This window comes from Notolepis coatsorum (genome assembly GCF_963971535.1).
Source record: "Notolepis coatsorum genome assembly, chromosome: 20".
Classification (NCBI taxonomy): domain Eukaryota; kingdom Metazoa; phylum Chordata; class Actinopteri; order Aulopiformes; family Paralepididae; genus Notolepis; species Notolepis coatsorum.
In genome coordinates, this window is record NC_140184.1 from 6,300,382 (window position 1) to 6,328,015 (window position 27,634).

At 46.9% G+C, this 27,634-nt stretch overlaps 1 protein-coding gene and 1 pseudogene across 2 annotated transcripts in view; one reads left to right on the forward strand and one right to left on the reverse strand.

The window, feature by feature from the left end:
- The window catches only part of mpped2a (metallophosphoesterase domain containing 2a), a gene marked incomplete at its 3' end in the record, with an annotated part of 64,903 nt that extends 42,169 nt beyond the window's left edge, over positions 1-22,734 (forward strand). The window contains exon 4 of the mRNA XM_084337704.1: positions 22,505-22,734. Coding sequence (XP_084193830.1) covers positions 22,505-22,734 — 230 coding nt within the window. The remainder of the gene's footprint in view (positions 1-22,504) is intronic.
- Positions 1-27,634, reverse strand: part of LOC311247281 (beta-1,4-galactosyltransferase 1-like) — a 489,169-nt pseudogene that overhangs the window by 162,601 nt on the left and 298,934 nt on the right. The window lies entirely within an intron of this gene.

The following is a 27,634-nucleotide window of genomic DNA, read 5'->3' on the forward strand; positions in this document are numbered from 1 at the left end:
GTATCTTGTAGACCAGGCCCATTGCAAGTTGCTGTACTCTGTCGTCTACTCTAAGCCATCCTAGGTTGTCAAAGTGGGCAGGGGTGAGGTGGGTTCTAGGAGTAAGGTCAAGCAGTAGTCTGACCAGTTTGTTTTGAGATGTTTGTAATTTTGTTTTTAGCGCCTTTGAGGTGCTTTGGTACCATGAGGTGCAAGCATAGTCGTAGTACCCTTGAATGAGTGCTCCTGCCAGAGTCTTCAGGGTATTCTTGTTTACCAGAGAGGAGATCCGGTACAAGAATCGAGTTTGTTGGTCGACTTTTTTTATTACATTGGATGCCATTTTGTCACAGGAAAGATTTGCCTCTAGGATGGAACCCAGGTAGGTAATATCTTCTTTCCTTGTGACAATATTGTCACCCACTGTAACTGAGAAGCCGTCGGTCTTGCTGAGTTTGTTATTTGAACCGAAGAGAATGGACTCTGTTTTGCCCATGTGTAATGATGTTCTGTACTGTACTGACACGTAGATACAGACACACATGTTCCACAAATGCAAATGAAGGGACTGATTTACACGTGTAATAAGACGCGTCCTCATGTATGCGTAGCCACCCCCCCCCCCCCCCCCGGTTCAGGGAATGAGTGGCGCCTCGGTGGCAGGTCACGGTGCCAGTCTGGCCTTTAATGTGCTGCCAGGTGCTCAGCCCTTAATTCCCCTTACAATACCCCCCTGGCACACACACACGTACACACACACACGTACACACACACACGTACACACGCACGCTCATCGCATGGACACGGATCGTATTCACTTAGCGCTGCTGTGTGACCTTGTCCCCGAAAAATCAAGTTAGAACGGATGATCCGAAGCGGAATCGAATTTGTTCAAATTAAAACCGAATATAATTTTTTTTGCGTAACCGTCGTTCTTCTGTTATATAAACGAGTAAGACGTCCTTTTGTTCATGATGGAGGATGAGCTGCTGCCTTCTCACAGTTCCTCAGGGCAGGTCTCTCTCTGTAGATCTCTCTCTCTGTCTCTGTCTCTGTCTCTCTCTCTCTCTCTCTCTCTCTCTCTCTCTCTCTCTCTCACTGGACTGGAGGGACGATGCTAACTTAAAACATAAACTTATTTTGCTACCTTTACGATTAATCGCAAATGTTTTCATGTTGAGCTATAGATTGTGGATGAATACACACAGAAAGGTACACCATGCCAATGTTCATGCTTTATTTGTTTTAAACGAGACGATTTAGAAATGTGTCCATTTTGCAATTTCAAGAGGGTTGGACCGCGCGGGAAACGGCAATGATGTAACCACGACTACACCTCCCTATAGACGTAACCACGACTACACCTCCCTGTTGTAACCACGACTACACCTCCCTGTTGTAACCACGACTACACCTCCCTGTTGTAACCACGACTACACCTCCCTGTTGTAACCACGACTACACCTCCCTGTTGTAACCACGACTACACCTCTAACTTTTTGGCTTACCAGCCAACTGGCGAGTAGCTGATTTATTTTACCAGCCAAAAGAAAATCGCTAATTGTGATAATTACTTCTTTGTATGTCTTCGTCTAAATTGATTTTCAATCATAGTAATAATCACACCGTGTCTCTACTCTTTAAAATATGTATTAGCATAAAACATTAATAACTGTCTCTACTCTTCACAATATTAGCATAAAACATATTAACATGAAAGAGGGATCTATTCTGGACTGGGTTGGGCTGAATTGGGCAGTGAAAGATGCTGGGTTGGACTGGGTTGGGCAGTGAAAGAAAAAAACGAAGTATGTTGTGAAGTGTATAGATAGATGTGAAATGTATAGATGTAGCAGTACTGTCTATCTGTATGTCGTGTATGTCATATGTTATGATGAATTGAAAATGGGGGACCCTGATGTAAACCAGACGAAAGTCTTTCTCTGGTCTGCATCCCCTTAACAATTGTGTGTATTGAGCTGTACTGTATTGTACCCATTCTGCAATCTGTTAATAAAGTTTTCAATCAATCAATCAATCAAGTTAACTTTGAACCTCGCGTCAATGTTGTGTATGCATCACAACGGTGTTCGCTGTGCCTTTAAGACGGCACGGTGGGCTGGACGACAGGGCTGTGAAATACCGTCAGTGTTGTGGTATCGTCAGTTCGGTTGGTGTGTTGTTGTGCACTGGTTGAGCATGCAATAAAACATATAACCTTACATCGTAGTCCGGGGCGTTTTTGGAAACATTATAGTCATAACGGATACACCTAGCTAACATGGGGCTGGCTGCTTTGAGCACAAACACACAGGGCTAACGTTAGCTAGCAAGCAGCTATATAGCTAAAACGCTAACTAGAAGCTAACTACTGTATACTGTTCCAATAGACGAACATACACCTCTTGTGATTTAAATGTGTCCTTGCCTTAGACTCGAGGGTTGTACTAGGGTTGGATGCAGTTCCCCGTTGGTCAGTCTGTCTGTTTTCCATCTTCTGCTGTGTTTAACGTTATCTGTTTGCGAGTGCTCCCTTGACTGATGGCTAGTACCGCGGGACTTTTATTCAACATTCTATATGTCCGCCGCGGGTTGGCCAGTACTGCGGGAACTTTTATTAAACATTATATGTCCGCGGGTCTTGTGCAGTGCTCTTGTGGCACTGTCAACTAAAGCGAGCACTCAGAAGACGCGCACTGTTTGCCAGTGACCGTGATTGCAGAATGTTTTTTTTTGTTTTGTTTACTAGTCGCCAGACTGGCGAGTGGTCTTCATGAATCACTCGCCAAACCTAAAAAATACTCTCATTTGGCGAGTAAAGTGGCCTAATTTCCTCCCCTGACTGTAACAATGTTACAGTGTATCCACCAAACTATGGTTGTAGATAGGGCTGGGCGATATGACGATATTATATAAATATCGGGTACAGTTCATTAACGATACACTTTTTTAACGTATCGTGGATATCGTGATGTTTTGCCCAAGAGGATTGTGTTGTGTCAATCTGGTCCACACGTTCAAACTTTTGAACAACGCCGCCCCCACACACACACTACTGCATCAAAGTTACTACTTATGATTAACAAATGCATTCGTTTTGTGGCATTAACATTATATAGTTACACGTTCAATAACATCAGCGTATTTACCCGAACATAGCAACGTCCGAGGACGACCTAGATAGATGGCAAGCATTACTCGTTCATATCTCAGCCCGTGCTGATTGAGTAGTGCCCATTCTGCTGTTAATAAAGTTTTCAATCAGACGGATGTATGGAAAGGCTTTTATTATAACATTTGTTGCAGTAAAATCATTATGCCTCGTTTAGTCATCTGCGGAGCACTGGTAATCTACTCGTCGACCGCGGGGAGCTAACATTGTTGTTGTTGAGCTCTCGTCAAAATCAATGGAGGACAATTCTAGAAAGTTAAAAACGAATAGCGCTTGCCGATTGGTGCTAAGAACAGCAGGGCGGGTGCAAGCGGTGTGACGTAATTGGCAGACTCGACTGTCAATCAAAATGACTGTTGCCGGCTGAATGATTGAATGAATGAAAACTTTATTAACAGATTGGAGAATGGGTACAACACAGTACAGCTCAATACAACAACAGTGGACTGGAGGATGAAGACCAGAAAAATACTTTCGGCTTTTTTACATAAGGGTCCTCCATTTTCAATTCATCAAAACATTTATAGACATACAAATATACAGTAGTTTCATAAAAATGCTAAAATGCTATTGATTGATTGATTGATTGATTGATTGATTGATTGATTGATTTAAAACTTTATTAACATATTGCAGAATGGGTACAGTACAGCTCAATACATACAATTGTTAAGGGGATGCAGACCAGAGAAAGACTTTCGTCTTGTTTACATCAGGGTCCCCCATTTTCAATTCATCATATTTCATATCTAAATCATATAATATCTCATTGCTAAATATATGCAATATATAATCTAATAATCCAATCATCTAAATCTAATATAATATAAAAATGCTAAATGCATGGGTATTTTATTTTGTCTTTAATGTTAGCTTGCAAACTAAAATACTGTCTCGGTAAGCCTCATAATGAATTGTTTGGGGAAAAAAAGAAAAACATTGTGATGTGTATCGTGTATCGCCGAAAGGTCAGAAAATATCGTGATATCAAATTTAGCCCTAGTTGTAGATGTACATCATGGCACAGCCATGCCTCTCATCGCAACAATGACTTGGTATCAACTAGTGATGCACGATATATCGGCCGGCCGATATAATATCGGCCGATATGGCCGTTTTTTTACACATCGGTATCGGTCCGATATCGAGATATGGCCGATATGAGCTGATATCTAAAAAAAATATATATATATATATATTATTCTTTTTTTTTATACATGTTTTGGCCTTAAATAGTTTCAAAATATCAGTAATTTCTGAAAATAAGTTAAAAAAAATTGGAAAATAGCTCTTTATTTGATTATCATAAAAAAGTGTGTTCTATACAGAGATATCGACATCTGTAAATATCGGTATCGGCCAGAACAGCAAAATTAATATCGGTTATCAGTATCGGCCACAATTTTCACATCGGTGCATCACTAGTATCAACTACTGTGTCACCGTGCAGCAGGGCTGCAGCTGGGAGGGAGCTGGAGGGACATGTCTTCATTAGGGACAAAACTCACTGAACTGCCGTCTGATATTCACATGGAACTCTCTGACTATTCCCACCATCTAGCCCATCTCACAGCGCTGGGATTCACGTTCACATTCAGACTTATTTGCCATATTATGCAACGCGTACAATGGGATTCTTACCTTCTGTTTGCTCCACAGCATAAAGGAACAAAAAAGAAACAATTTACAGAATAAAAAAGGAGGTATTTTTATTAGGGCTGTACGCCTCCTCCTGACCGCAGCGATTGGTCAAAAACTCGCAAGCCTTCGCAAATATTGCCGCGTCGGGTTGAATTCTTTGCAATCTGTTAGAGGGGCGGTAAGGCGACTGAGGCGAGGCGGGCCGGCCCCTCCCCTCCTGAGGCAACACACACACACACACGCACATACACACACACACACGCACACACACACACACACACACACTGTTTCTAAAGGGCAGTGTCTCAGCAGGCCCATACCCCGCGGGTCAGAACTGATCCAAGAAACGGGAGACAGTGGTCAGCAGTTCTCTCTCAAACCTCTCCATCCATCAAAACAGATGAGGTGTGTGTGTGTATGTGTGTGTATGAGTGTGCGTGCGTGTCGACGTAAGGTGTGTGCGTGTGCTTTGTTAAGGGAGAGGGAGCCAAATGGCACCGTGGTCATAATGGCGGAATCGATGCAGAGGTCCAGAGAGGAAGACGACTTGGTGATACAGTTTGGAGAGCTGTCATTATCCTGTTTAACCAGAGCTGCTGCTCTCTCTCTCTCTCTCTCTCTCTCTCTCTCTCTCTCTCTCTCTCTCTCGCTCGCTCTCGCTTTCTCTCTCTCTCTCTCTCGCTCGCTCTCGCTTTCGCTCTCTCAGTCTCTCTCTCTTTGTCTCTCTCTCGTCTCTGTCTCTCGGTTTCTCTCTCTCTTTCTGTCTCTCTCCTGGTCTCTCTCTCTGTCTCTCTCTTGCTCTCTCTGTCTCTCTCTCGCTCTCTCTCTTGCTCTCTCTGTCTCTCTCTCTCTCTCTCTCTCTCTCTCTGTCTCTCTCTCTCTCACTTGCTCTCGCTCTCTCAGTCTCTCTCTCTTTGTCTCTCTCTCGTCTCTGTCTCTCTCGGTTTCTCTCTATCTGTCTCTCTCTTGGTCTCTCTCTCTGTCTCTTGGTCTCTCTTGGTTTCTCTGTCTCGCTCTCTCTCTTGCTCTCTCTGTCTCTCTCTCGCTCTCTCTCTCTTTCTTGCTCTCGCTTTCGCTCTCTCGTCTCTGTCTCTCTCGGTTTCTCTGTCTCTCTCGATCTCTCTCTCTCTTTGTCTCTTGGTTTCTCTCTCTCTCTCTTGCTCTCTTTGTCTCTCTCTCGCTCTCTCTTGCTCTCTCTGTCTCTCTCTCAGTCTCTCTCACTCTCTCTTTCACTCTCTCGGTCTCTCTCACTCTCACTCTCTCTGTCTTTCTCTCTTGGTTTATCTCTCTCTCTGTCTGTCTGTCTCTTTCTCACTCTCTCTGTCTCTCTCTCTGTCTGTGACTGTCTCTCGCTCTCGCTCTCTCTCGCTCTCAGTCTCTCTCTTTGTCTCTCTGTCTTGCTCTCACTCTCGATCTGTCTCTCTCACTCTCGGCCTCTCTCTTTCTGTCTCTCTCTCTCTTGTCTCTCTGTCTCTCTCGGTTTCTCTCTCTCTGTCTCTCTCTTGGTCTCTCTCTCTCTGTCTCTCTCTCTCTTGGTCTCTCTCGGTTTCTCTCTCTCGCTCTCTCTGTCTCTCTCTCGCTCGCTCTCTCACACTCTCTCGGTCTCTCTCTCACTCTCTCTCGGTCTCTCTCACTCTCTCTCACTCTCTCTCTCTCACTCTCTCTCTGTCTCGCTCTCTCTCTGTCTGTGACTCTCCTCTCTCTCCTCTCTCTCTCTCTCTCTCTCTCTCTCTCTCTCTCTCTCTCTCTCTCTCTCTCTCTCTCTGTATAGGGCTTGAGCTGTGTCAGCCACACCTGTTTATGACTATGAGACTCAGGGGAGGGGGGGGGGAATAAAAAGTATGAGAGACAAAGGTGCCAAGTACAGTATGTCACAGAGGATGAAGAGGAGTAGAGCAGAGGTAATGTTTCTTAGATGAAGGTGCAGTTAATCTGTCCAGAATGTTCTCTGGGCTTTGAAGCTTCAGTAGTAATTATGAGATGTGTGTGGAGGTGCGGCTGGGTGGCGCAGCGGACATTGCGCTCGTCACCAACGCAAGAGACACCGGGTTTGACTCCGGCTGTCGGCGTTGCCTCCGGCTTGGGCCGGCCGTCATACTGGCTCAATTGGCAGAGCCAGCGGGGTGGAAGTCGATGGGTGGTAATCTGGACGTTGTGGACAGCGACTCCTACAGGTCGGTTGGGGGACGCCTGCACAGCAGAGACAGGAAATGGCGGGGGTCGTATGAGCCTCCCACACGTTACACCTGGCCAATGAGAGTCCGCGCTGGCAGGTGAAAAGATGTGACAGGATGCCTCCTCGTGTACCGGAGGGGACACGCGATGCAAGGCTTCTATCCTCCCTACGACCGACCTGTGGGGGGCATATGCGAGCAACGTTCAAGACAGGGGAGGTACATGTGGAGGCAGCCTGTCACATCTTTTCACCTGCCAGCGCGGACTCTCATTTGGCGAGGAGTAACGTGTAGGAGGCTCACACTGCCCCCGCCATTTTCCTGACTTTGCTGTGCAGGCGTCCCCCAACCGACCTGTAGGAGTCGCTGTTCACAACGACCAGACTACCACCCTTCGACTTCCCACCCGCTGACTCTGCCCATTGAGTTAGTATGACGGCCGGCCCAAGCCGGAGGCAACGCCGACAGCCGGATCGTACCCGGTGTCTCTTGCGTTGGTGACGAGCGCAATGTCCGCTGCGCCACCTAGCCGCCCCCAAGAATTGATGAATGTTGATTCACAATGAAGAATGTTGACTTAAGCTCATTCTTATTTCCTGAGCTAATTCATATTTAAAAAAAAAAAAAAAAAAAGAGAGAGAGAGAGAGAGAGAGAGAGAGAGAGAGCGGGGGAAAAGGGGTTGGATTACCAATTTTGGCATTGATTGCCATGGTAACGATTGAAGCATTCGGGTCAACTCTAATGGTCGGATGCAGTGGAAGCTCGTGGCGGTGGCGGGTTGGTACGGTAAAAGACTATGAAACAAGAAGGGCGACTTTATTTTTGTATCGAGTATTTAGTATTTAAATATGAAAGATGGCACCGAGGTGACCTTCCTCACTTCTCTTGTTTTGCACTAAATACTTAACTTCCCGCTGCTGCTTCTCTTCATGTTGTTTGACGCGAGCAGAGCTACAAGCCAGCTGAGGTGTAGAAAGGTGTGTGGGGGGGGGGGGGGGGGGGGGGGGGGATTTTGTGTTGTGGCTTTCAGTGTTTTGTCTGTGCTGAATATAAACAGATTGATATTCCTACCAAGGCTAGTCTTTGTTCAGAGAGAGAGGGAGAGATAGAGGGAGGGGGAGAGAGAGAGGGAGAGTGGGAGGGGGGAGAGAGGAAGGGAGACAGAGAGAGAGGGAGACTAGTCTTTGTTCAGAGAGAGAGAGGGAGAGAGAGGAAGGAGGGGGAGAGAGAGAGGGAGAGAGAGAGGGGGGTAGAGAGGAAGGGAGACAGAGAGAGAGGGAGACTAGTCTTTGTTCAGAGAAAGAGGGAGAGAGAGAGGGAGGGGAGGGGAGAGAGAGGAGAGGGAGAGAGGGAGACTAGTCTTTGTTCAGAGAGAGAGGGAGAGAGAGAGAGAGTTGTGCCCATGCGCCCCACACCTCTCCTCCTCCATCTCCTCCCTCAGTGTTTTTCTACCTCGAGAGCCATTGACTGGCGTTTGGCCTGATGAAGCAGATCATTGGAGATCAATGCGAGGGAATGAGCTTCTCTGACCCCCCCTGTATAATTGACCACCCCCCCCCCCTGTATAATCTGACCCCCCTGTCCCTGATCCTCTGCTCTAAGCTGCTCCCACGGGTGTGTGTGTGTGTGTGTGTGTGTGTGTGTGTGTGTGTGTGTGTGTGTGTGTGTGTGTGTGTGTGCATACATTTGTGAACATGCAATGTGTCTCTATAGATACTGTAGTCTAGATACTGTAGTTCTAGTTAACCAGTCTAGATACTGTAGTTCTAGTTAACCAGTCTAGATACTGTAGTTCTAGTTAACCAGTCTAGATACTGTAGTTCTAGTTAACCAGTCTAGATACTGTAGTTCTAGTTAACCAGTCTAGATACTGTAGTTCCAGTTAACCAGTCTAGATACTGTAGTTCTAGTTAACCAGTCTAGATACTGTAGTTCTAGTTAACCAGTCTAGATACTGTAGTTCCTGTTAACCAGTCTAGATACTGTAGTTCTAGTTAACCAGTCTAGATACTGTAGTTCCAGTTAACCAGTCTAGATACTGTAGTTCTAGTTAACCAGTCTAGATACTGTAGTTCTAGTTAACCAGTCTAGATACTGTAGTTCTAGTTAACCAGTCTAGATACTGTAGTTCCTGTTAACCAGTCTAGATACTGTAGTTCTAGTTAACCAGTCTAGATACTGTAGTTCTAGTTAACCAGTCTAGATACTGTAGTTCTAGTTAACCAGTCTAGATACTGTAGTTCCTGTTAACCAGTCTAGATACTGTAGTTCCTGTTAACCAGTCTAGATACTGTAGTTCCTGTTAACCAGTCTAGATACTGTAGTTCTAGTTAACCAGTCTAGATACTGTAGTTCTAGTTAACCAGTCTAGATACTGTAGTTCCTGTTAACCAGTCTAGATACTGTAGTTCCAGTTAACCAGTCTAGATACTGTAGTTCTAGTTAACCAGTCTAGATACTGTAGTTCTAGTTAACCAGTCTAGATACTGTAGTTCCAGTTAACCAGTCTAGATACTGTAGTTCTAGTTAACCAGTCTAGATACTGTAGTTCTAGTTAACCAGTCTAGATACTGTAGTTCTAGTTAACCAGTCTAGATACTGTAGTTCTAGTTAACCAGTCTAGATACTGTAGTTCCTGTTAACCAGTCTAGATACTGTAGTCCTGTTAACCAGTCTAGATACTGTAGTTCCTGTTAACCAGTCTAGATACTGTAGTTCTAGTTAACCAGTCTAGATACTGTAGTTCTAGTAACCAGTCTAGATACTGTAGTTCTAGTTAACCAGTCTAGATACTGTAGTTCTAGTTAACCAGTCTAGATACTGTAGTTCCTGTTAACCAGTCTAGATACTGTAGTTCTAGTTAACCAGTCTAGATACTGTAGTTCCTGTTAACCAGTCTAGATACTGTAGTTCTAGTTAACCAGTCTAGATACTGTAGTTCCTGTTAACCAGTCTAGATACTGTAGTTCTAGTTAACCAGTCTAGATACTGTAGTTCTAGTTAACCAGTCTAGATACTGTAGCTCCTGTTAACCAGTCTAGATACTGTAGTTCCTGTTAACCAGTCTAGATACTGTAGTTCCTGTTAACCATTCTAGATACTGTAGCTCCAGTTAACCAGTCTAGATACTGTAGTTCCAGTTAACCAGTCTAGATACTGTAGTTCCTGTTAACCAGTCTAGATACTGTAGTTCCAGTTAACCAGTCTAGATACTGTAGTTCTAGTTAACCAGTCTAGATACTGTAGTTCCAGTTAACCAGTCTAGATACTGTAGTTCCTGTTAACCAGTCTAGATACTGTAGTTCCTGTTAACCAGTCTAGATACTGTAGTTCTAGTTAACCAGTCTAGATACTGTAGTTCATGTTAACCAGTCTAGATACTGTAGTTCTAGTTAACCAGTCTAGATACTGTAGTTCTAGATACTGTAGTTCTAGTTAACCAGTCTAGATACTGTAGCTCCAGTTAACCAGTCTAGATACTGTAGTTCCTGTTAACCAGTCTAGATACTGTAGTTCTAGTTAACCAGTCTAGATACTGTAGTTCCTGTTAACCAGTCTAGATACTGTAGTTCCTGTTAACCAGTCTAGATACTGTAGTTCCTGTTAACCAGTCTAGATACTGTAGCTCCAGTTAACCAGTCTAGATACTGTAGTTCCTGTTAACCAGTCTAGATACTGTAGTTCTAGTTAACCAGTCTAGATACTGTAGTTCCAGTTAACCAGTCTAGATACTGTAGTTCTAGTTAACCAGTCTAGATACTGTAGTTCCTGTTAACCAGTCTAGATACTGTAGTTCCAGTTAACCAGTCTAGATACTGTAGCTCCAGTTAACCAGTCTAGATACTGTAGCTCCAGTTAACCAGTCTAGATACTGTAGCTCCAGTTAACCAGTGTGTCTCTAGATAATGTGCACGTGTCTACAGGCAGGCCTCTCTCTCGCCTGTCCCTCGCTCACTCTGCGTCTCTCGGTGGAAGTCGTGTCCTGTATCCTACCGTCTTCTGGGAAGATGCATCTCGATGCCAATAAAGAGCCTCTGTAATTCCCAGTAGAGTAATGGAGATGGAGTTGTTTGATGGTAATTACGTTTGCCGCTACCTTTCCCTAGCTAACCTGTTCATAGTGTGCTTCGTGCAGTGGCAGGTCGGCTGCAGGGGATGATGTGGTTTGGCTGGTGTGTGTGTGTGTGTGCGCGTGCATGCGTGTAAATGGATGTGTGATCCAGTTAGAGCAGTGGGGGACGGAGAGATGGAGCTTTCTTATAGTGTTAGACTGGAATTTATGATCCTGAGACGCGACGAGAGGTAATTTAGAGCAGCAGGAACCAAACCTACAGACCAGGAGATCATCATTCTTTCATTTTCAGCCTTACCAAATGCACACACACACACACACACACACACGCACGCACACACGCGCGCGCACACACACACACACACACACACACACACACACACACACACACCACACCTTAAATGAATGCCTTGGAATTTAATTTCTATCCGCAGTAAGGCAGTGTATTATTTTGACTGAAGTGTTATTATATTTCGTTCTGTTTTTTATTCAAATAAAATCAAATTAATGTCCCCATGGGCCGGACACGTCTTCTTTAAACAAGTCAAGAAGAAACATAACAATAAGTCAAGAACACCATAAGGTCCAACAAATTTAAGATAAATACAAATAAATGAATGAGTGCAAACACTCCCAGACATACCCCACACGAAGGTAAGGAAAAACTCACTAAAACCTAACAATAGGGACATTCTCTCTTCTCAGTTTCCATGTAGTTTGTTGCCGGTCCTCCAGGCCCGGTGCACAAGAGGGAAGGGGCCTAACTGACTGACGTCAATGAATCAGCAGTTTATACCAGGACCGTTTAGAACCTGCAATTTGTCCATATGTCGGCTTGGTTCTATGCAGTCCACCACCGCAATTACATTGAATAAGCGATATGTGATTTGGCTTCATATAACAACCGCTCTACAGCCACCTGTCCCTTGATTAGGTTTGTTCATCGAGAACCGGTTCCAAATTGGAACTGTTTTCCCAATTTTTTTTTTTATTATTCTGTTCCTATTATTAACCTCTTAAGCCCGAGTGGTCCGGTACTCGACCAACAATGACACCACGCCATAAATCCATCTCTACAGAATGTATGAATTAATGTTGTGTTTTTTTCCCTCAAATGTAGCCAAGAGTAAATACCCTAACCCTGTCAAAACAGCAGTCAAAGTGTATATTTTCAGCACTACGTTTGTTTACCAATGGTTTTCAGTGTTATAAGTGAAATATGAGTTGTAGAAATCTTGTCGGAAAAAGGCCAGAATTGATGCGAGGAAAGGATGCCACCATTTTGTTTGTAGTCCTATGAGAGAGGAGACCCAGGACCTTCGATGGGCTTTCGAATAAAATTAAAAACTACACTTCCTAGCTCATGCCAGCCTGACCGGATTGCTAAAAACTGTGTCGAATGCAAATACTGTCATGTATTTTTTCGCCAATGAACGTCCTCAGATTGCTAGTAATGCTAACGTTAGTAGCCCGCCTGCTGCTAAGCCAGTGACCCCACAACGTGACAAGGAGTGAAAAGGCTGCATCCCTTAGATGTTGAAGATATGATATATATATACATTTATAAATATTTTTTTATAAATACATAAAAAACATGTTTACCTGTTTTGACCCTGCCCCATGAAAACTGGAATTCGAATCTTTAAAATTCCAAAAATTCCCAACAATGCTAGCAAACCTGTCACTAACGTTGCCTATGGTTGACAACAAACTGTGAATATGATCTGACCGTATGTTGGCAGGCTGGCTTGCTAGCCAAACATCTCAATCATCTTTTTCATTTGGCTGTGATCTGTATTTTTGTAGATCACTATGAACGCGTTTCAGTGAGCTGATGACTAATTCACTTTCAAAACACAAACTGTACATTGGAGGTGGTTGGGTGGGTGGGGTGGGGCGGGGGGGGCAACTGTACATTGGAGGGGGTTGCGTTAGGACATTTACTGTACATTGGAGGGGGTTGGGTTAGGACATTTACTGTACATTGGAGGGGGTTGGGTTAGGACATTTACTGTACATTGGAGGGGGTTGGGTTAGGACATTTACTGTACATTGGAGGCGGTTGGGTTAGGACATTTACTGTACATTGGAGGGGGTTGGGTTAGGACATTTACTGTACATTGGAGGGGGTTGGGTTAGGACATTTACTGTACATTGGAGGGGGTTGCGTTAGGACATTTACTGTACATTGGAGGGGGTTGCGTTAGGACATTTACTGTACATTGGAGGGGGTTGGGTTAGGACATTTACTGTACATTGGAGGGGGTTGCGTTAGGACATTTACTGTACATTGGAGGGGGTTGCGTTAGGACATTTACTGTACATTGGAGGGGGTTGGGTTAGGACATTTACAGGGGCAGGTGAAGTGAATAAGGTCAATTGTCCTCAAATCCAAAAATGTTTCACAAATAAATATGCAAACTAGCCATGTGCTTCATTTAGCAAGAGCCACCGTTGTTTACTCACGTGGCACGCTGGTGTGCTTGAACACTTCAGACCAGCAGATCATGTCGGACTAAATAAATACTGCCTCTCCAAACAACAGAGTGCTTCGCTACCTCACAGTGGCTCAGGGGGTAGAGCGGTCGTCTGGTAGTCTGTTTAGTTCCCGGTTTGATCCCCGCTCCTCCCAGGCAGTGTGTCGAAGTGTCCTTGAGCAAGACACGTAACCCCCTAACTGCTCCCGGTGTGCAGCTTGGGATGAAGGCGTGATATAAATGCACCATTTACCTCAGTCTTGATGAAAGACGGAATAGTTTCACATTCAGCAGTGATTTTCTTGATGCTGGGTCCAGCTAGGCACGTCTTCCCTCCCTTTTGAATCCCACCATCAAGCAGCCCCCAACAATGTTTCAAACCATGCCCTCTTTTCTCGATCCTACAATCACAACCATTGAATGATCTTTTATTATTATTATATATTTTTTTAATGTATTATAAAAAAGAAAAAATTTATTTTTGTATCCTTTTATATAAAGAAAATATATCCTTTATGTCCAATTAGCGTTTTTTTTCTTTTTTTTTTTGCTTCTCCAATGCACCCTAGTCACCCACTCTGAACACTTTGACCATTCTTTTTACCACGATGTAAAGAAAGACAGACTAAAGAAGACCGAGACAGAGGGATGCTAGAGGAGACAGACCAGGCCCCTCTGTGGGGCGCTAGAGGAGACAGACCAGGCCCCTCTGTGGGGCGCTAGAGGAGGAGACAGACCAGGCTCCTCTGTGGGGCGCTAGAGGAGACAGACCAGGCCCTTCTGTGGGGCGCTAGAGGAGACAGACCAGGCTCCTCTGTGGGGCGCTAGAGGAGGAGACAGACCAGGCCCCTCTGTGGGGCGCTAGAGGAGACAGACCAGGCCCCTCTGTGGGGCGCTAGAGGAGGAGACAGACCAGGCCCCTCTGTGGGGCGCTAGAGGAGACAGACCAGGCCCCTCTGTGGGGCGCTAGAGGAGGAGACAGACCAGGCTCCTCTGTGGGGCGCTAGAGGAGGAGACAGACCAGGCCCCTCTGTGGGGCGCTAGAGGAGGAGACAGACCAGGCTCCTCTGTGGGGCGCTAGAGGAGGAGACAGACCAGGCCCCTCTGTGGGGCGCTAGAGGAGGAGACAGACCAGGCCCCTCTGTGGGGCGCTAGAGGAGACAGACCAGGCTCCTCTGTGGGGCGCTAGAGGAGACAGACCAGGCTCCTCTGTGGGGCGCTAGAGGAGACAGACCAGGCCCCTCTGTGGGGCGCTAGAGGAGGAGACAGACCAGGCCCCTCTGTGGGGCGCTAGAGGAGACAGACCAGGCCCCTCTGTGGGGCGCTAGAGGAGGAGACAGACCAGGCCCCTCTGTGGGGCGCTAGAGGAGACAGACCAGGCTCCTCTGTGGGGCGCTAGAGGAGGAGACAGACCAGGCCCCTCTGTGGGGCGCTAGAGGAGACAGACCAGGCTCCTCTGTGGGGCGCTAGAGGAGGAGACAGACCAGGCTCCTCTGTGGGGCGCTAGAGGAGGAGACAGACCAGGCTCCTCTGTGGGGCGCTAGAGGAGGAGACAGACCAGGCTCCTCTGTGGGGCGCTAGAGGAGGAGACAGACCAGGCCCCTCTGTGGGGCGCTAGAGGAGACAGACCAGGCTCCTCTGTGGGGCGCTAGAGGAGGAGACAGACCAGGCTCCTCTGTGGGGCGCTAGAGGAGGAGACAGACCAGGCCCCTCTGTGGGGCGCTAGAGGAGGAGACAGACCAGGCCCCTCTGTGGGGCGCTAGAGGAGGAGACAGACCAGGCTCCTCTGTGGGGCGCTAGAGGAGACAGACCAGGCTCCTCTGTGGGGCGCTAGAGGAGACAGACCAGGCCCCTCTGTGGGGCGCTAGAGGAGGAGACAGACCAGGCCCCTCTGTGGGGCGCTAGAGGAGGAGACAGACCAGGCTCCTCTGTGGGGCGCTAGAGGAGGAGACAGACCAGGCTCCTCTGTGGGGCGCTAGAGGAGGAGACAGACCAGGCCCCTCTGTGGGGCGCTAGAGGAGACAGACCAGGCTCCTCTGTGGGGCGCTAGAGGAGGAGACAGACCAGGCTCCTCTGTGGGGCGCTAGAGGAGACAGACCAGGCCCCTCTGTGGGGCGCTAGAGGAGACAGACCAGGCCCCTCTGTGGGGCGCTAGAGGAGACAGACCAGGCCCCTCTGTGGGGCGCTAGAGGAGACAGACCAGGCCCCTCTGTGGGGCGCTAGAGGAGACAGACCAGGCTCCTCTGTGGGGCGCTAGAGGAGGAGACAGACCAGGCTCCTCTGTGGGGCGCTAGAGGAGGAGACAGACCAGGCTCCTCTGTGGGGCGCTAGAGGAGACAGACCAGGCTCCTCTGTGGGGCGCTAGAGGAGACAGACCAGGCCCCTCTGTGGGGCGCTAGAGGAGACAGACCAGGCCCCTCTGTGGGGCGCTAGAGGAGGAGACAGACCAGGCCCCTCTGTGGGGCGCTAGAGGAGACAGACCAGGCCCCTCTGTGGGGCGCTAGAGGAGACAGACCAGGCCCCTCTGTGGGGCGCTAGAGGAGGAGACAGACCAGGCCCCTCTGTGGGGCGCTAGAGGAGGAGACAGACCAGGCCCCTCTGTGGGGCGCTAGAGGAGGAGACAGACCAGGCCCCTCTGTGGGGCGCTAGAGGAGACAGACCAGGCCCCTCTGTGGGGCGCTAGAGGAGACAGACCAGGCCCCTCTGTGGGGCGCTAGAGGAGACAGACCAGGCCCCTCTGTGGGGCGCTAGAGGAGGAGACAGACCAGGCCCCTCTGTGGGGCGCTAGAGGAGGAGACAGACCAGGCTCCTCTGTGGGGCGCTAGAGGAGGAGACAGACCAGGCCCCTCTGTGGGGCGCTAGAGGAGACAGACCAGGCCCCTCTGTGGGGCGCTAGAGGAGACAGACCAGGCCCCTCTGTGGGGCGCTAGAGGAGACAGACCAGGCTCCTCTGTGGGGCGCTAGAGGAGGAGACAGACCAGGCTCCTCTGTGGGGCGCTAGAGGAGGAGACAGACCAGGCCCCTCTGTGGGGCGCTAGAGGAGGAGACAGACCAGGCCCCTCTGTGGGGCGCTAGAGGAGACAGACCAGGCTCCTCTGTGGGGCGCTAGAGGAGACAGACCAGGCTCCTCTGTGGGGCGCTAGAGGAGACAGACCAGGCCCCTCTGTGGGGCGCTAGAGGAGGAGACAGACCAGGCCCCTCTGTGGGGCGCTAGAGGAGACAGACCAGGCCCCTCTGTGGGGCGCTAGAGGAGACAGACCAGGCTCCTCTGTGGGGCGCTAGAGGAGACAGACCAGGCCCCTCTGTGGGGCGCTAGAGGAGACAGACCAGGCCCCTCTGTGGGGCGCTAGAGGAGACAGACCAGGCCCCTCTGTGGGGCGCTAGAGGAGACAGACCAGGCCCCTCTGTGGGGCGCTAGAGGAGACAGACCAGGCCCCTCTGTGGGGCGCTAGAGGAGACAGACCAGGCCCCTCTGTGGGGCGCTAGAGGAGACAGACCAGGCTCCTCTGTGGGGCGCTAGAGGAGACAGACCAGGCCCCTCTGTGGGGCGCTAGAGGAGGAGACAGACCAGGCCCCTCTGTGGGGCGCTAGAGGAGGAGACAGACCAGGCTCCTCTGTGGGGCGCTAGAGGAGACAGACCAGGCCCCTCTGTGGGGCGCTAGAGGAGGAGACAGACCAGGCTCCTCTGTGGGGCGCTAGAGGAGACAGACCAGGCTCCTCTGTGGGGCGCTAGAGGAGGAGACAGACCAGGCTCCTCTGTGGGGCGCTAGAGGAGACAGACCAGGCTGGGTATATTGACACCACAGCTAGGCGTCATTGTGACCGCGCTCCACACACTTCACTCAAATGCGGCACAAAGAAAAAAAGACTGAGAGAATGAAAGGAATACCGAAAGACAGGAGACCCAGGGGGAAGACATGAAGGCCAGCACCTTTAAGCTCGAGTGCTCAATCTGCGGGGATAAAGGACTATCTCAGGTGTACAATGGAGGGGCGGGGGGGGGGGGGACGCTGGGGACAAAACACCTCTAGTAGAGGAGAGCGGAAAGGGCAAAGCGGAAATTGAAAGATGAGGCGGTGAGAAATGTAATAGATGTTCTCTGCTATTTAGGTCAAGTTTGCGCTTTACAGTTCCCAAGGCCAGGGAGACGGACGGTGGGCTCGCCGGGGTCCAGCGCAGGCCGTCGCTCTGTCTGTATGCCCTTCTGCTCTGTCTTTATTTCTTTATTTCAGATCCCCATTAGTCACTGCCTCAGCAGCGACTATTCTTCCTGGGGTCTGGATACAAACATATACAAAAAAATACACAACATATACAAACAAATATGTAAGGGATAATGTATAGCTACGAGGTCATTGTCGCAAAATAATTGACCGACACGGAGTTTAGAATACAGAGGCGCCTCGCCGAGGTGTTCTAAACGTAGTGAAGGTCAATTATTTTGCGACAATGACAGAGTATAGGCTATACATGGCTTATTACATGGCTAACTTACTAACAATATACCTAATTCATTTTACACGATCGACGAGACGAGATCAAATGCAGACGCAGTTGTTCTGTTCTGTGGCTCCGCGCTGTCATCGCCGGCAGCTTCGCCAGCAGCCGGCAGGTGTGTCTGATTGGCTGCACTGATGCAGTGTGTGTCAGTGGGCTTGATTGCTACAGCTGCGCACAGCGGTCATTATTGCTCGGCAGAGGTCCGTTATCGAGTAATAACGGACCTCTGACGAGCGCTATTGACCAATCACAATCAAGCATTTCGGCGAATGTTAAAACGCCATGTAATAAAGAACAATAACAAATATACAAAGTTTACAAACATCAACACATAACCCAACACAAGAACCCATTCATTAGACACAGATTAGACCCAACCAAAAGCAACCTCTTTCTGCATTACAGCCACTCGTAGTCTCCTCTTGAATCCCACCTTACTGGTAATTGAAACCAAATACTGTGGAAGTCTATTCCAGTAGGACATTGCCCTGTACAATACAGTTTTCTTTAAGGCTTCAGTTCTGGGTCTCATAAACAAAATAAGACTACACACTAGTCTCTCATCGACTCTCATCCATGACAGTTCCTTGTGCATTTTTTTCAACACTGTTTCTAATTGAGCTATGAGCAAGTCTTGCAGCTCTATTTTGAGTAAGCTGTATTTTATTTAAGTCTTGTTTAGATCCATTTGACCAGATTGCTGGACAGTAGTCCAGATGTGACAAAACTAGCGATTGTATGACTTGCTTGGTAGCTGTATCAGTTAAAAAATAGGCATTCCGTCTAATAATTGAAATACTTCTGCTCATTTTTGTTACAGTATTGCTAATGTGAGTTCTCTCTGGCTCGTGGGACTACTTTACTGTTTCTCTGCTCTCTCCTGACCTCTCCATCAGAGCGAGTATAAGAGTCTCTGTTTGCCTGCTTTTAAACCATGCATACGAGTCAACAACCGGCAGCGCTGTGAGCAGCATTGTTCACACACTCGCCTGCGTATTTTGCGTGTATCTGAAGGATTCGTAAATCTGTCCACTAGGGGCAGATTCAGATTCATATTTTTTTTATTTGCCATATAACAAGTACAATGTGTTTTTTACTCTGTTTGCTCCACAGCATAAAGGGGCCAACTACAGCATAGAAAAACTACAATGAGTGCACGTGACACACACACAAACTAACGTTAAATAATCTTTTTTTATTTATTTTTTTTTTTTTTAGAAAAAAGTATTTAAATTTTTTTTGACATAATGCTAAATAATAATTAAAGAAAATCGATATTTATCGATAATTTTGTCCCGATTTATCTATTCTTCCAAATGGCATATCATCTCAGCCTTAATCAAATCCAGCTGTCAGCCGTACCTCCGGCTCGGTCAGTCGTCCCTAGGAACACAGTAGTCGGTGTTTGCGGGTGGGAAGCCGGTGGGGTTATGAGCCCTGGTCGTTGCAAACAGCGACTCCTGCTGGTCTGTTCAGCAGGGAGGGGATCTGGGGGAGATAGCGTGAACCTCCACACGGGTTGCGTTCTCCCAGTGAAACTCCTCGCTGTCGGGTGAAAAGAAGTGGCTGGAAGAAGTGGCTCCACGTGTATCGGAGGAGGCATGTGGTAGTCTACACCCTCCCCAGACCGACAGTAGGGCAGCATGTGGTAGTCTACACCCTCCCCAGACTGACAGTAGGGCAGTGCAACGACCGGGAAGGGAATTGGCATAACGACTAAATTGGGGGATGGGAGAAAAGTTATAGAAAGGAACTGTCCACTATCCGGCTTTGCAATGTAAACATAAAACATGGTGACACTCGAGGAGGTTATGTTGAGATTGCGGCAGAAAAAGGTGTCAGACCTGTTTTGGTGCAGCTTTCTATAGTCATGTTAGTAAGTTAATGTGACCAGTGTAATGTAACACGAAACCCGCTTTAAGATGGTCTTATTTCTTCGGAGGAAATGTGTCTAAAAACCAGTTACATTATCCTGAAAACATACATCCACACTGCCCCCACTGCTGACACGCTTCATGTCATGTCAATCCGCTCATTACTGGATTCAAATGCTGCTACAATGCTCAGCCACTTCACTGCACCCCCGTGCATCAATACAATGTGCAATTATATTTAACTGTCGAATGTGTACATATTTTTATTTCTATTTACTTATACTTAGTTGTACTTATGTTATTGCAGTTTATTGTATATAAATACCTCCTTTATTGTATATTAATACCTCCCGTTTCGCACTTACGCACACGTCGCGGCATCTACCGGCTCGGGGCTGCATTTTTCACCGATCATGTAATATACCGTTCGGAACTTTAATTTGCCGCCTTTCGAACGCCACCTCACTCGACCAATTCCGTGCCTCGGTTCTCGAGTTACATGACGATATGTCAGGCGAGCGTCTTTTTACAGGCCGCGTGTCAAATGTCCACGTCTGACTGTATACGCTCTCAAAGTGACCAATCGCCGCCGATGGCGAAGATTATTGGTCAGCGTTGTAGCCAACGAGTGTCTGCTTCTAACAATACCCCACCTTGGGGGGTGTGACCGGGGGAAGTAGGTGAAAGTTGACGAGCGGAAATTTGTTGTGACTGAAGCTTCAGAACGCACGGAGGACTGATGGCCATTTTGGATTTTCACGCTTTAAAATTTGTTTATATACGGTTTACTAAAACCTTTCTCAAGCACTCATTTTTGAATGTATTTTCATTTGAATTTTGACCTGTACTACATAAGACTTCAGGCTATGGAACCGTGGTGTTTTCCAGCTCATACCTCTACGCTGGAACTTAAAAACAGGAATCTGGCAACCACTAAAGAGAAATGGGAGTACACAAGTTCAAGTTAAACTCAAGTTCAAACCTCTGTTACTCTATTTCATTAGCACTAAACATTTTACCTTTCAAAAGAGACCAGGCTCATGCATGTGCTATAAGTATGAAGCTAAGCTTTGCAAAAAAAATTATTACGGCCCGTGCTTTTTTATTCCTTTATGGCTTTATGCTGTGGAGCAAACAGAGTACTTTGAGTCTGAGGACACACACAAGGTTTTCTCCAACAGAACGCAGGATGCGCGGCTCCCGCCCTCTTGGAATGCGTGTTTAAAAGCAAGTACACCAGAGACCATACGGCTATTGTTTGGTTCAATAGCGGCGCTTTGAATGGATTAGAGACGGCACCATCTCTACGGTGTCCTCGTCACCACTGCTATTGTGGGATGAGAAGGGGGAGCGGTTTCAAGAGCCCGCAACAAGTTCTTTTGGGACATTATGGGATGTGAGACTGATTGTGTGGTTCTTTCGATGACTTTGGAAACATACAGTAATGACCACAACTTGTAGGGTGGTTCTCGGCTCCTGTCACTGATAGCGATGATAGTAGATTGAATTTCTGGCCGTTGTTGTGGATGGGTGAGCGGGGGGGGGGTTACACTATAGCAGCTAACTCTCCAGCTAACCCAGTGCATGAGAAGAGTCAGATCCTAGAAGCCAAGTTATTCACAGCCTAATATTATCAGACCGGGACAAACTATAACACCGCGTTCTTATTATAACGACACAAAATGCATTTAAGTGTCGTTTGATGTGATGTTTTATTTATTTTAATGTTTCAATCTGGTTCTGGTCGTGGTGGCACTGAATGGCACTGAATGTCCATCTCAAGTTGCCATTGTCCCACCAGGATAATGAAAACGCATTCAACCTTCTGTAGTGTGGTAGTGAATGGGTTGCCCTTCTGTAGTGTGGTAGTGAAAGGGTTGACCTAGGGCTGGGCGATATGGAAAAAAATCATATCGCGATAACGATATGATAATGTTATCATATTTCTCTATCGATAATTATCGAATTGTTATAAGTATATAATTTTTTTTAATTCTTTTTTTTAACAACAGATGTATGTTTATTTTGCAGCAATTCTTTGTTGTTGCCGCCATCTTTAGTGTTACATCCCCTCACACCTCAGTTCTCAGGCTGCAGCTGGTTTGAAAGCGAAAGTAAACCGGCTTCTCTGCTGGCTGTGGCTCCAGGGGAGTTGAACAGTTCTGGCTCTGCTAGTTTCTTTTCTATCTTTTGGCGCTTTTTTGGTGGACAAACCACCGCACATGTGCACCGTGACTCGTGACTGGAGTCTAGCTCTGCTAGCACACATAGCCTACTGTGTACAGACGGTTTCAAACTGTATTTTAAATTAGAAAGCAAACAAAATAAATGGACAAGAGAAAAATAAATCTCAATTTGGTCAGTATTGTCATTTGGACAAGCAAAGCCATTACTTTAAGTTGCAGGCAAGAAAGACAAGTCTGTCCACTGTCTCTGGTTTTAAAACTGCCCTGTTGCTGGTCAAAAAATTAAAAAATTAAAAAAATTAGATTATTTATTTTTTCGATATCGATTATTAAAATATATCGCGATATTTATCGTTATATCGCCCAGCTCTGACCTTCTGTAGTGTGGTAGTCTCACCCCCCCCCCCCCCCTGCTCTGTCTCCTCCAGGTGGCCTCCCGTACGAGGTCAAGGTGGTGATCGCCGGGAACCACGAGCTGACCTTCGATAAGGACTTCATGGCCGAGCTGGTGAAGCAGGATTACTACCGCTTTCCCTCGGTGTCCAAACTCAAACCGGAGGACTTTGACAATGTCCAGACCCTCCTCACAAACTGTGTGTACCTCCAGGACTCGGACACCACCGTCAAGGGCTTCCGGATATACGGAGCGCCATGGTAAGAGCTTCCACTGAATGTCCTGCCATCCCTGTGTGTGTGGGTGTGTGTGTGTGTGTGTGTGTGTGTGTGTGTGTGTGTGTGTGTGTGTGTGTGTGTGTGTGTGTGTGTGTGTGTGTGTGTGTGTGTGTGTGTGTGTGTGTGTGTGTGTGTGTGTGTGTGTGTGTGTGTGTGTGTGTGTGTGTGTGTGTGTGTGTGTGTGTGTGTGTGTGTGTGTGTGTGTGTGTGTGTGTGTGTGTGTGTGTGTGTGTGTGTGTGTGTGTGTGTGTGTGTGTGTGTGTTAGGGGTGTAACGGTACACAAAAACCACGGTACGGTACGTACCTCGGTTTTGAAGTCACGGTTCGGTGCAGGTTTTCGGTACAGTGGGGGAAAGTTTGTCTTTCCATGTTCCACTCAGGGGTGATGCAGTGTGCAGTAACTACTTGTACTTAATGTAGGGCCGTCAACGAATATTCTATATTGAAATTAATAATCGACTTGTAAAGAAAATAAAAAATAAATAATAATAATTGTATTAGATTGTGAAAAAAAACAGCCCCCGGTGGGCGGTCGTTAGTGGTTATCATACCGTTGTATTCGTACGCGCGTACCTTTACACCCCTAGTGGGTGTGTCATCCATCCATCCTTCTCCCACCTAGAGCTCCTGTTTGCCACACCCACCCAACCCGTCGTCCTCGTCCTAAACGCTGTTACCTCTCTTTCTCCACCGTGCAGCTGCTACGGTTGGCTTTGTCCTCTACTTTCACACAATTAGACCTGGATCTCACTGGAGGGGGGGGGGGGGGGGGCAGAGGTGGCGGAGGTGTTTCTTTCCTTCTTTAATGCACTTGGCGGTTTTCTAGCTCCCCCCATCACCCACCTCCCACACCCCATAGAAGCTCTTGTGTGGCTGTCTGTATACACGGAGCGAGGGGGCCTCCCTGACGTACGAGCCCCAGGGCGCACACACTCCTTTATAGGGCCAGGGCCTGCGCTGTTCCCCGGGCTTACGTTACACCTGTGTTTTGACACAGGGTTAAGTGATACGCGTGGTACTGGGACACTCTATCAATAGGATTTCAGGTGTGTCAGAGAGGCTGTGAAAGAAGGGAGTTGAGTGAGGGATAGCGATGGCACACAACAAAAAAGAGCAGCTTAGCGAGCGATTTTATCTCGTATTAAAGCCACACAGAGCTTCTTTTCTTTTTTTTTTACAAGACACGCCAGGATCTTGTTGAGACGAATTTGCTCAATGCTCCGGCAAATAGTTTCGCTTGTTTCGAGAAGTCTACATGTTTTCAGGATAATGCAACTGGTTTTAAGGCATTACAAATCCAAATAAATTAGATGATCTTAAAGCAGGTTTAGTGCTACATTACACTGGTTACATTAACTTGAAACACATGCAATTCACCGGCCATGATTACAACAGGTATAATCACCTCCGAAATCTTTCCGGTATCACGCTCTTCTAGACACGGTTGCCCTCTTAGTCCCGGACTATTCGATTTATCATTAGAGCCTTTAGCACAATATATAAGACAATCCCAATCCATAGAACCAATCGCAATCAAGGGCACACAACATAAAATTTGTTTATATGCGGACGACGTAATGTTCATGCAAAACCCTAACACCGCAATGCCTCATCTTCTCAAGTTGATTGATGACTTTGGCAATCTATCGGGATTTAGGATAAATTGGCCAAAGTCGGCCTTCCTTCCACTTAATGCCCCTGCAAAAAATATACTCCTTCCAGAAGAAATACCAATGGTTAAACACTTTAGATGTTTGGGAGTTGAAGTATTCCCTACTATAAGCCAAACGGTGAAGTACAATTACATAAAAATCCAAAATAAGATCAAATACGACTTTGACAGGTGGTCAAAACTTAAAAACTCAGTACAGGCACGGGTATCAATAGTTAAGATGGATGTCCTACCTAGAATCAACTTCATTAGCTCAATGCTACCGTTACCCCCTCCAGATGGTTACTGGAAAAAATTACACTCTACCGCATACAAATTTATTTGGAATAACAAACCACCACGTATAAAAAGATCCACCGCACAGAGAAACAAAACCGACGGAGGTATGGCATTTCCAGATTTTTACCACTATTTTAAGGCGTACACTTTAAGACCACTGACAACCTGGTTTGATCCCCAAGCATCAGTATCCTGGAGAAATTTTGAAGTAAATATAGTAGCACCACATAGACTGCAGGACATAATATACACCAAATTATCAATTAAGCAATGCGAATTGAAATTTGGCCCCATTATTACTCATGCGATCCGGATATGGCGTGAAACACAAAAAAAATATTCGAACCCACATAAATGGCATAGTCATACTCCCTTATTCAATAACAATGCACTCCTGATTGGAAAACGACCTATAAGATACCCTAAATGGGAAAAGCAGGGCATACACACATTAGGAGACGTTTTCAACAAACTGGGTTTTTGTAGATATGAAGAAATACATAAAGAAATGTATCTCACCAGTTCCACATATTATTTTTACGCACAGTTATTGTTATGTTTGAAGGCTCATGGAGTCCCATTAAGGATACCAATTGAACACCACAGATACCACAAATTCTTCTATGAAAGGTTTTGTATCAAGATTTTTATCATCAATTACTAACGTCCTCGTATGGAATCCTCCACCTAGACTCAGTCTGGAGGAGGGATATACCAGACCTGGAAATAAATTTTGATTGGCAAGAAGCCTGGGCAAACGTTCGACTTGCGTCACGTAACCCGGACGGTAGTGTGATAGTAAAGGGTTAACCTTCTGTAGTGTGGCAGTGAAAGGGTCAACGTCGGCGGCCGCCCCGGCGAAACCTATGAAGTCCTGAGGCACGACTCCGACGAGAACGCTCCAAAAACCTTGGAGAGCCTGAAAGGGTTAAAGAGTGCATCTGTATGCTTCCTATGCGCCGTGTCCTGATGCATTACACATGTCGTCTGGAAATAACCCGGCGAGTGAGGTCACTTCCTGTGACTCTGCGTTTCCCCCTCTCTTCTTCTGCATGTGTGTGTGTCTGTGTGCGTGTGTGTGTGTGTGTGTGTGTGTGTGTGTGTGTGTGTGTGTGTGTTTTCTCACAGGTTCGCTCTGGTCTTTAAATAGGTATTCAGGTCACACCATCACCCTTTAGTGGCTATAATTAGCAGGATAGCGGCTAGGCTAAGGATGTAGCGTGTAGCGTGGGCCCAACAGGAGAAGGAGACCGATACAGAAGTCCTCTAGACATCACACAACGCTAGCTCCGGCGGCAGGCAGGAAACCAGAGAGATCTGAGAGGGAGAGGGAGAGGGAGAGAGAGGGAGAGGGAGAGAGAGGGAGAGAGAGAGAGAGAGGATCCCCCTCTCTCCTGTTCCCTCTCCTTCATCTCTATTCTTTCCTTCTGTTTTTAAAAGAGGAAAGACCCTCGTCCTCCTCCTCCTCCTCCTCCCGGGTGAGTGTTTAGTGTGAAGTCTGCTAAGTGTCTGTTGTGACAGCCAGGGGTCTCGTGAGAGCCAGAGTGGACAGCTTGGCTGCCCCACACACACGGCCGCCCTCCTCGCCTCCCTTCACACCCATATGCTGCCACGGGCCTGAGGTCTGGCTCTGCTTGTCCGGCGTGAGGTCTCACTTAGCCCCCGAGTGACCCCTCCTCGCCCCGTGTAGAAACACCAGCACACACACCACCACCTGGGTGGGCCAGCAAAGCGCAGCAGTGTCCGGTGTAACCTGTGCCAGACCGAGGGCAGTATATCACTCTCTCCAGAATGAACTCTCTCCACACCATGAACTCATGACGGCATGCGGGCGGACATCGCGCTAAATTAACACGTCTTGCTTCGCACTGAAATGCTAAAGCGCTAAAAATAACCACCAGCGTGGCACCAGTTGACTCAGTGTGATGCATGACTCTATTGTTTTTATTTCCCATAAAAAACACTTCGTTCTTCTGTTGATTAAAGGCCTGTCGGAGCAAAACAAGCTATGGCTAAACAAGTCTATTACTACGCTGCTAGTTTTTTTATTAAATCTTTTTTTACTTTGTTTATTGAAGTTTTTCGTTGCAATAAATTATGAAATGAGCAGTAGGTGAAAATGTACACATAATATGCCAGACCGTGACGTATTGCACATATCTACATATAAGTAGTCATAATATAGATCTGTTGAATAGACTACAGCGAGTACACCACAAAAGAAATATATAGATATTGTTTCGGACATACAGTCAATTGGACAGATATGTACACTCAGGACAAGGACTGTACAGCAGAAAGAGAGGAATGGAAATATTTTTATTTTTTTAAGTGAGGAGGTTTAACATGGGATGTTCTGCAGCGCTAAACAAGCCTATTACTACGCTGCTAGGTTTAAAGGAAAACTCCAACATTTTGGGAAATTAGCTTATTTGGCATCTACCCTGGAGTTAGACAAGAAGATGCATATGTTTTTCTTCTCTGTGCATGCAGTAGGAGTAGGAAGACACGCACCGTTAGCTTAGCTTAGCGTCAGTCACTGGAAGTAGGTTCCTCCATTAGCCTAGTTCCCAACGTCTTCCTACTCCTACTGCATGCACAGAGAAGAAAAAGGTATGCATCTTCTTGTCTGACTCCAGGGTAGATGGCAAATAAGCTAATTTCCCAAAATGTTGGAGTTTTCCTTTAACATGGGATGTTCTGCAGGGCTAAACAAGCCTATTACTACACTGCTAGGTTTAACCCTTTCACTGCCGCACTACCAAATGGTTAACTCTTTCACTGCGACAATACACAGAAGGTTAACCCTTTCACTGCCACACTACAGAGGGTTAACCCTTTGCTATCACAGTAGTGTGATAGTAAAGGGTTAACCTTCTGTAGTGTGGCAGTGAAAGGGTTAACATGGGATGTTCATGTTGACACGGGTCTGAC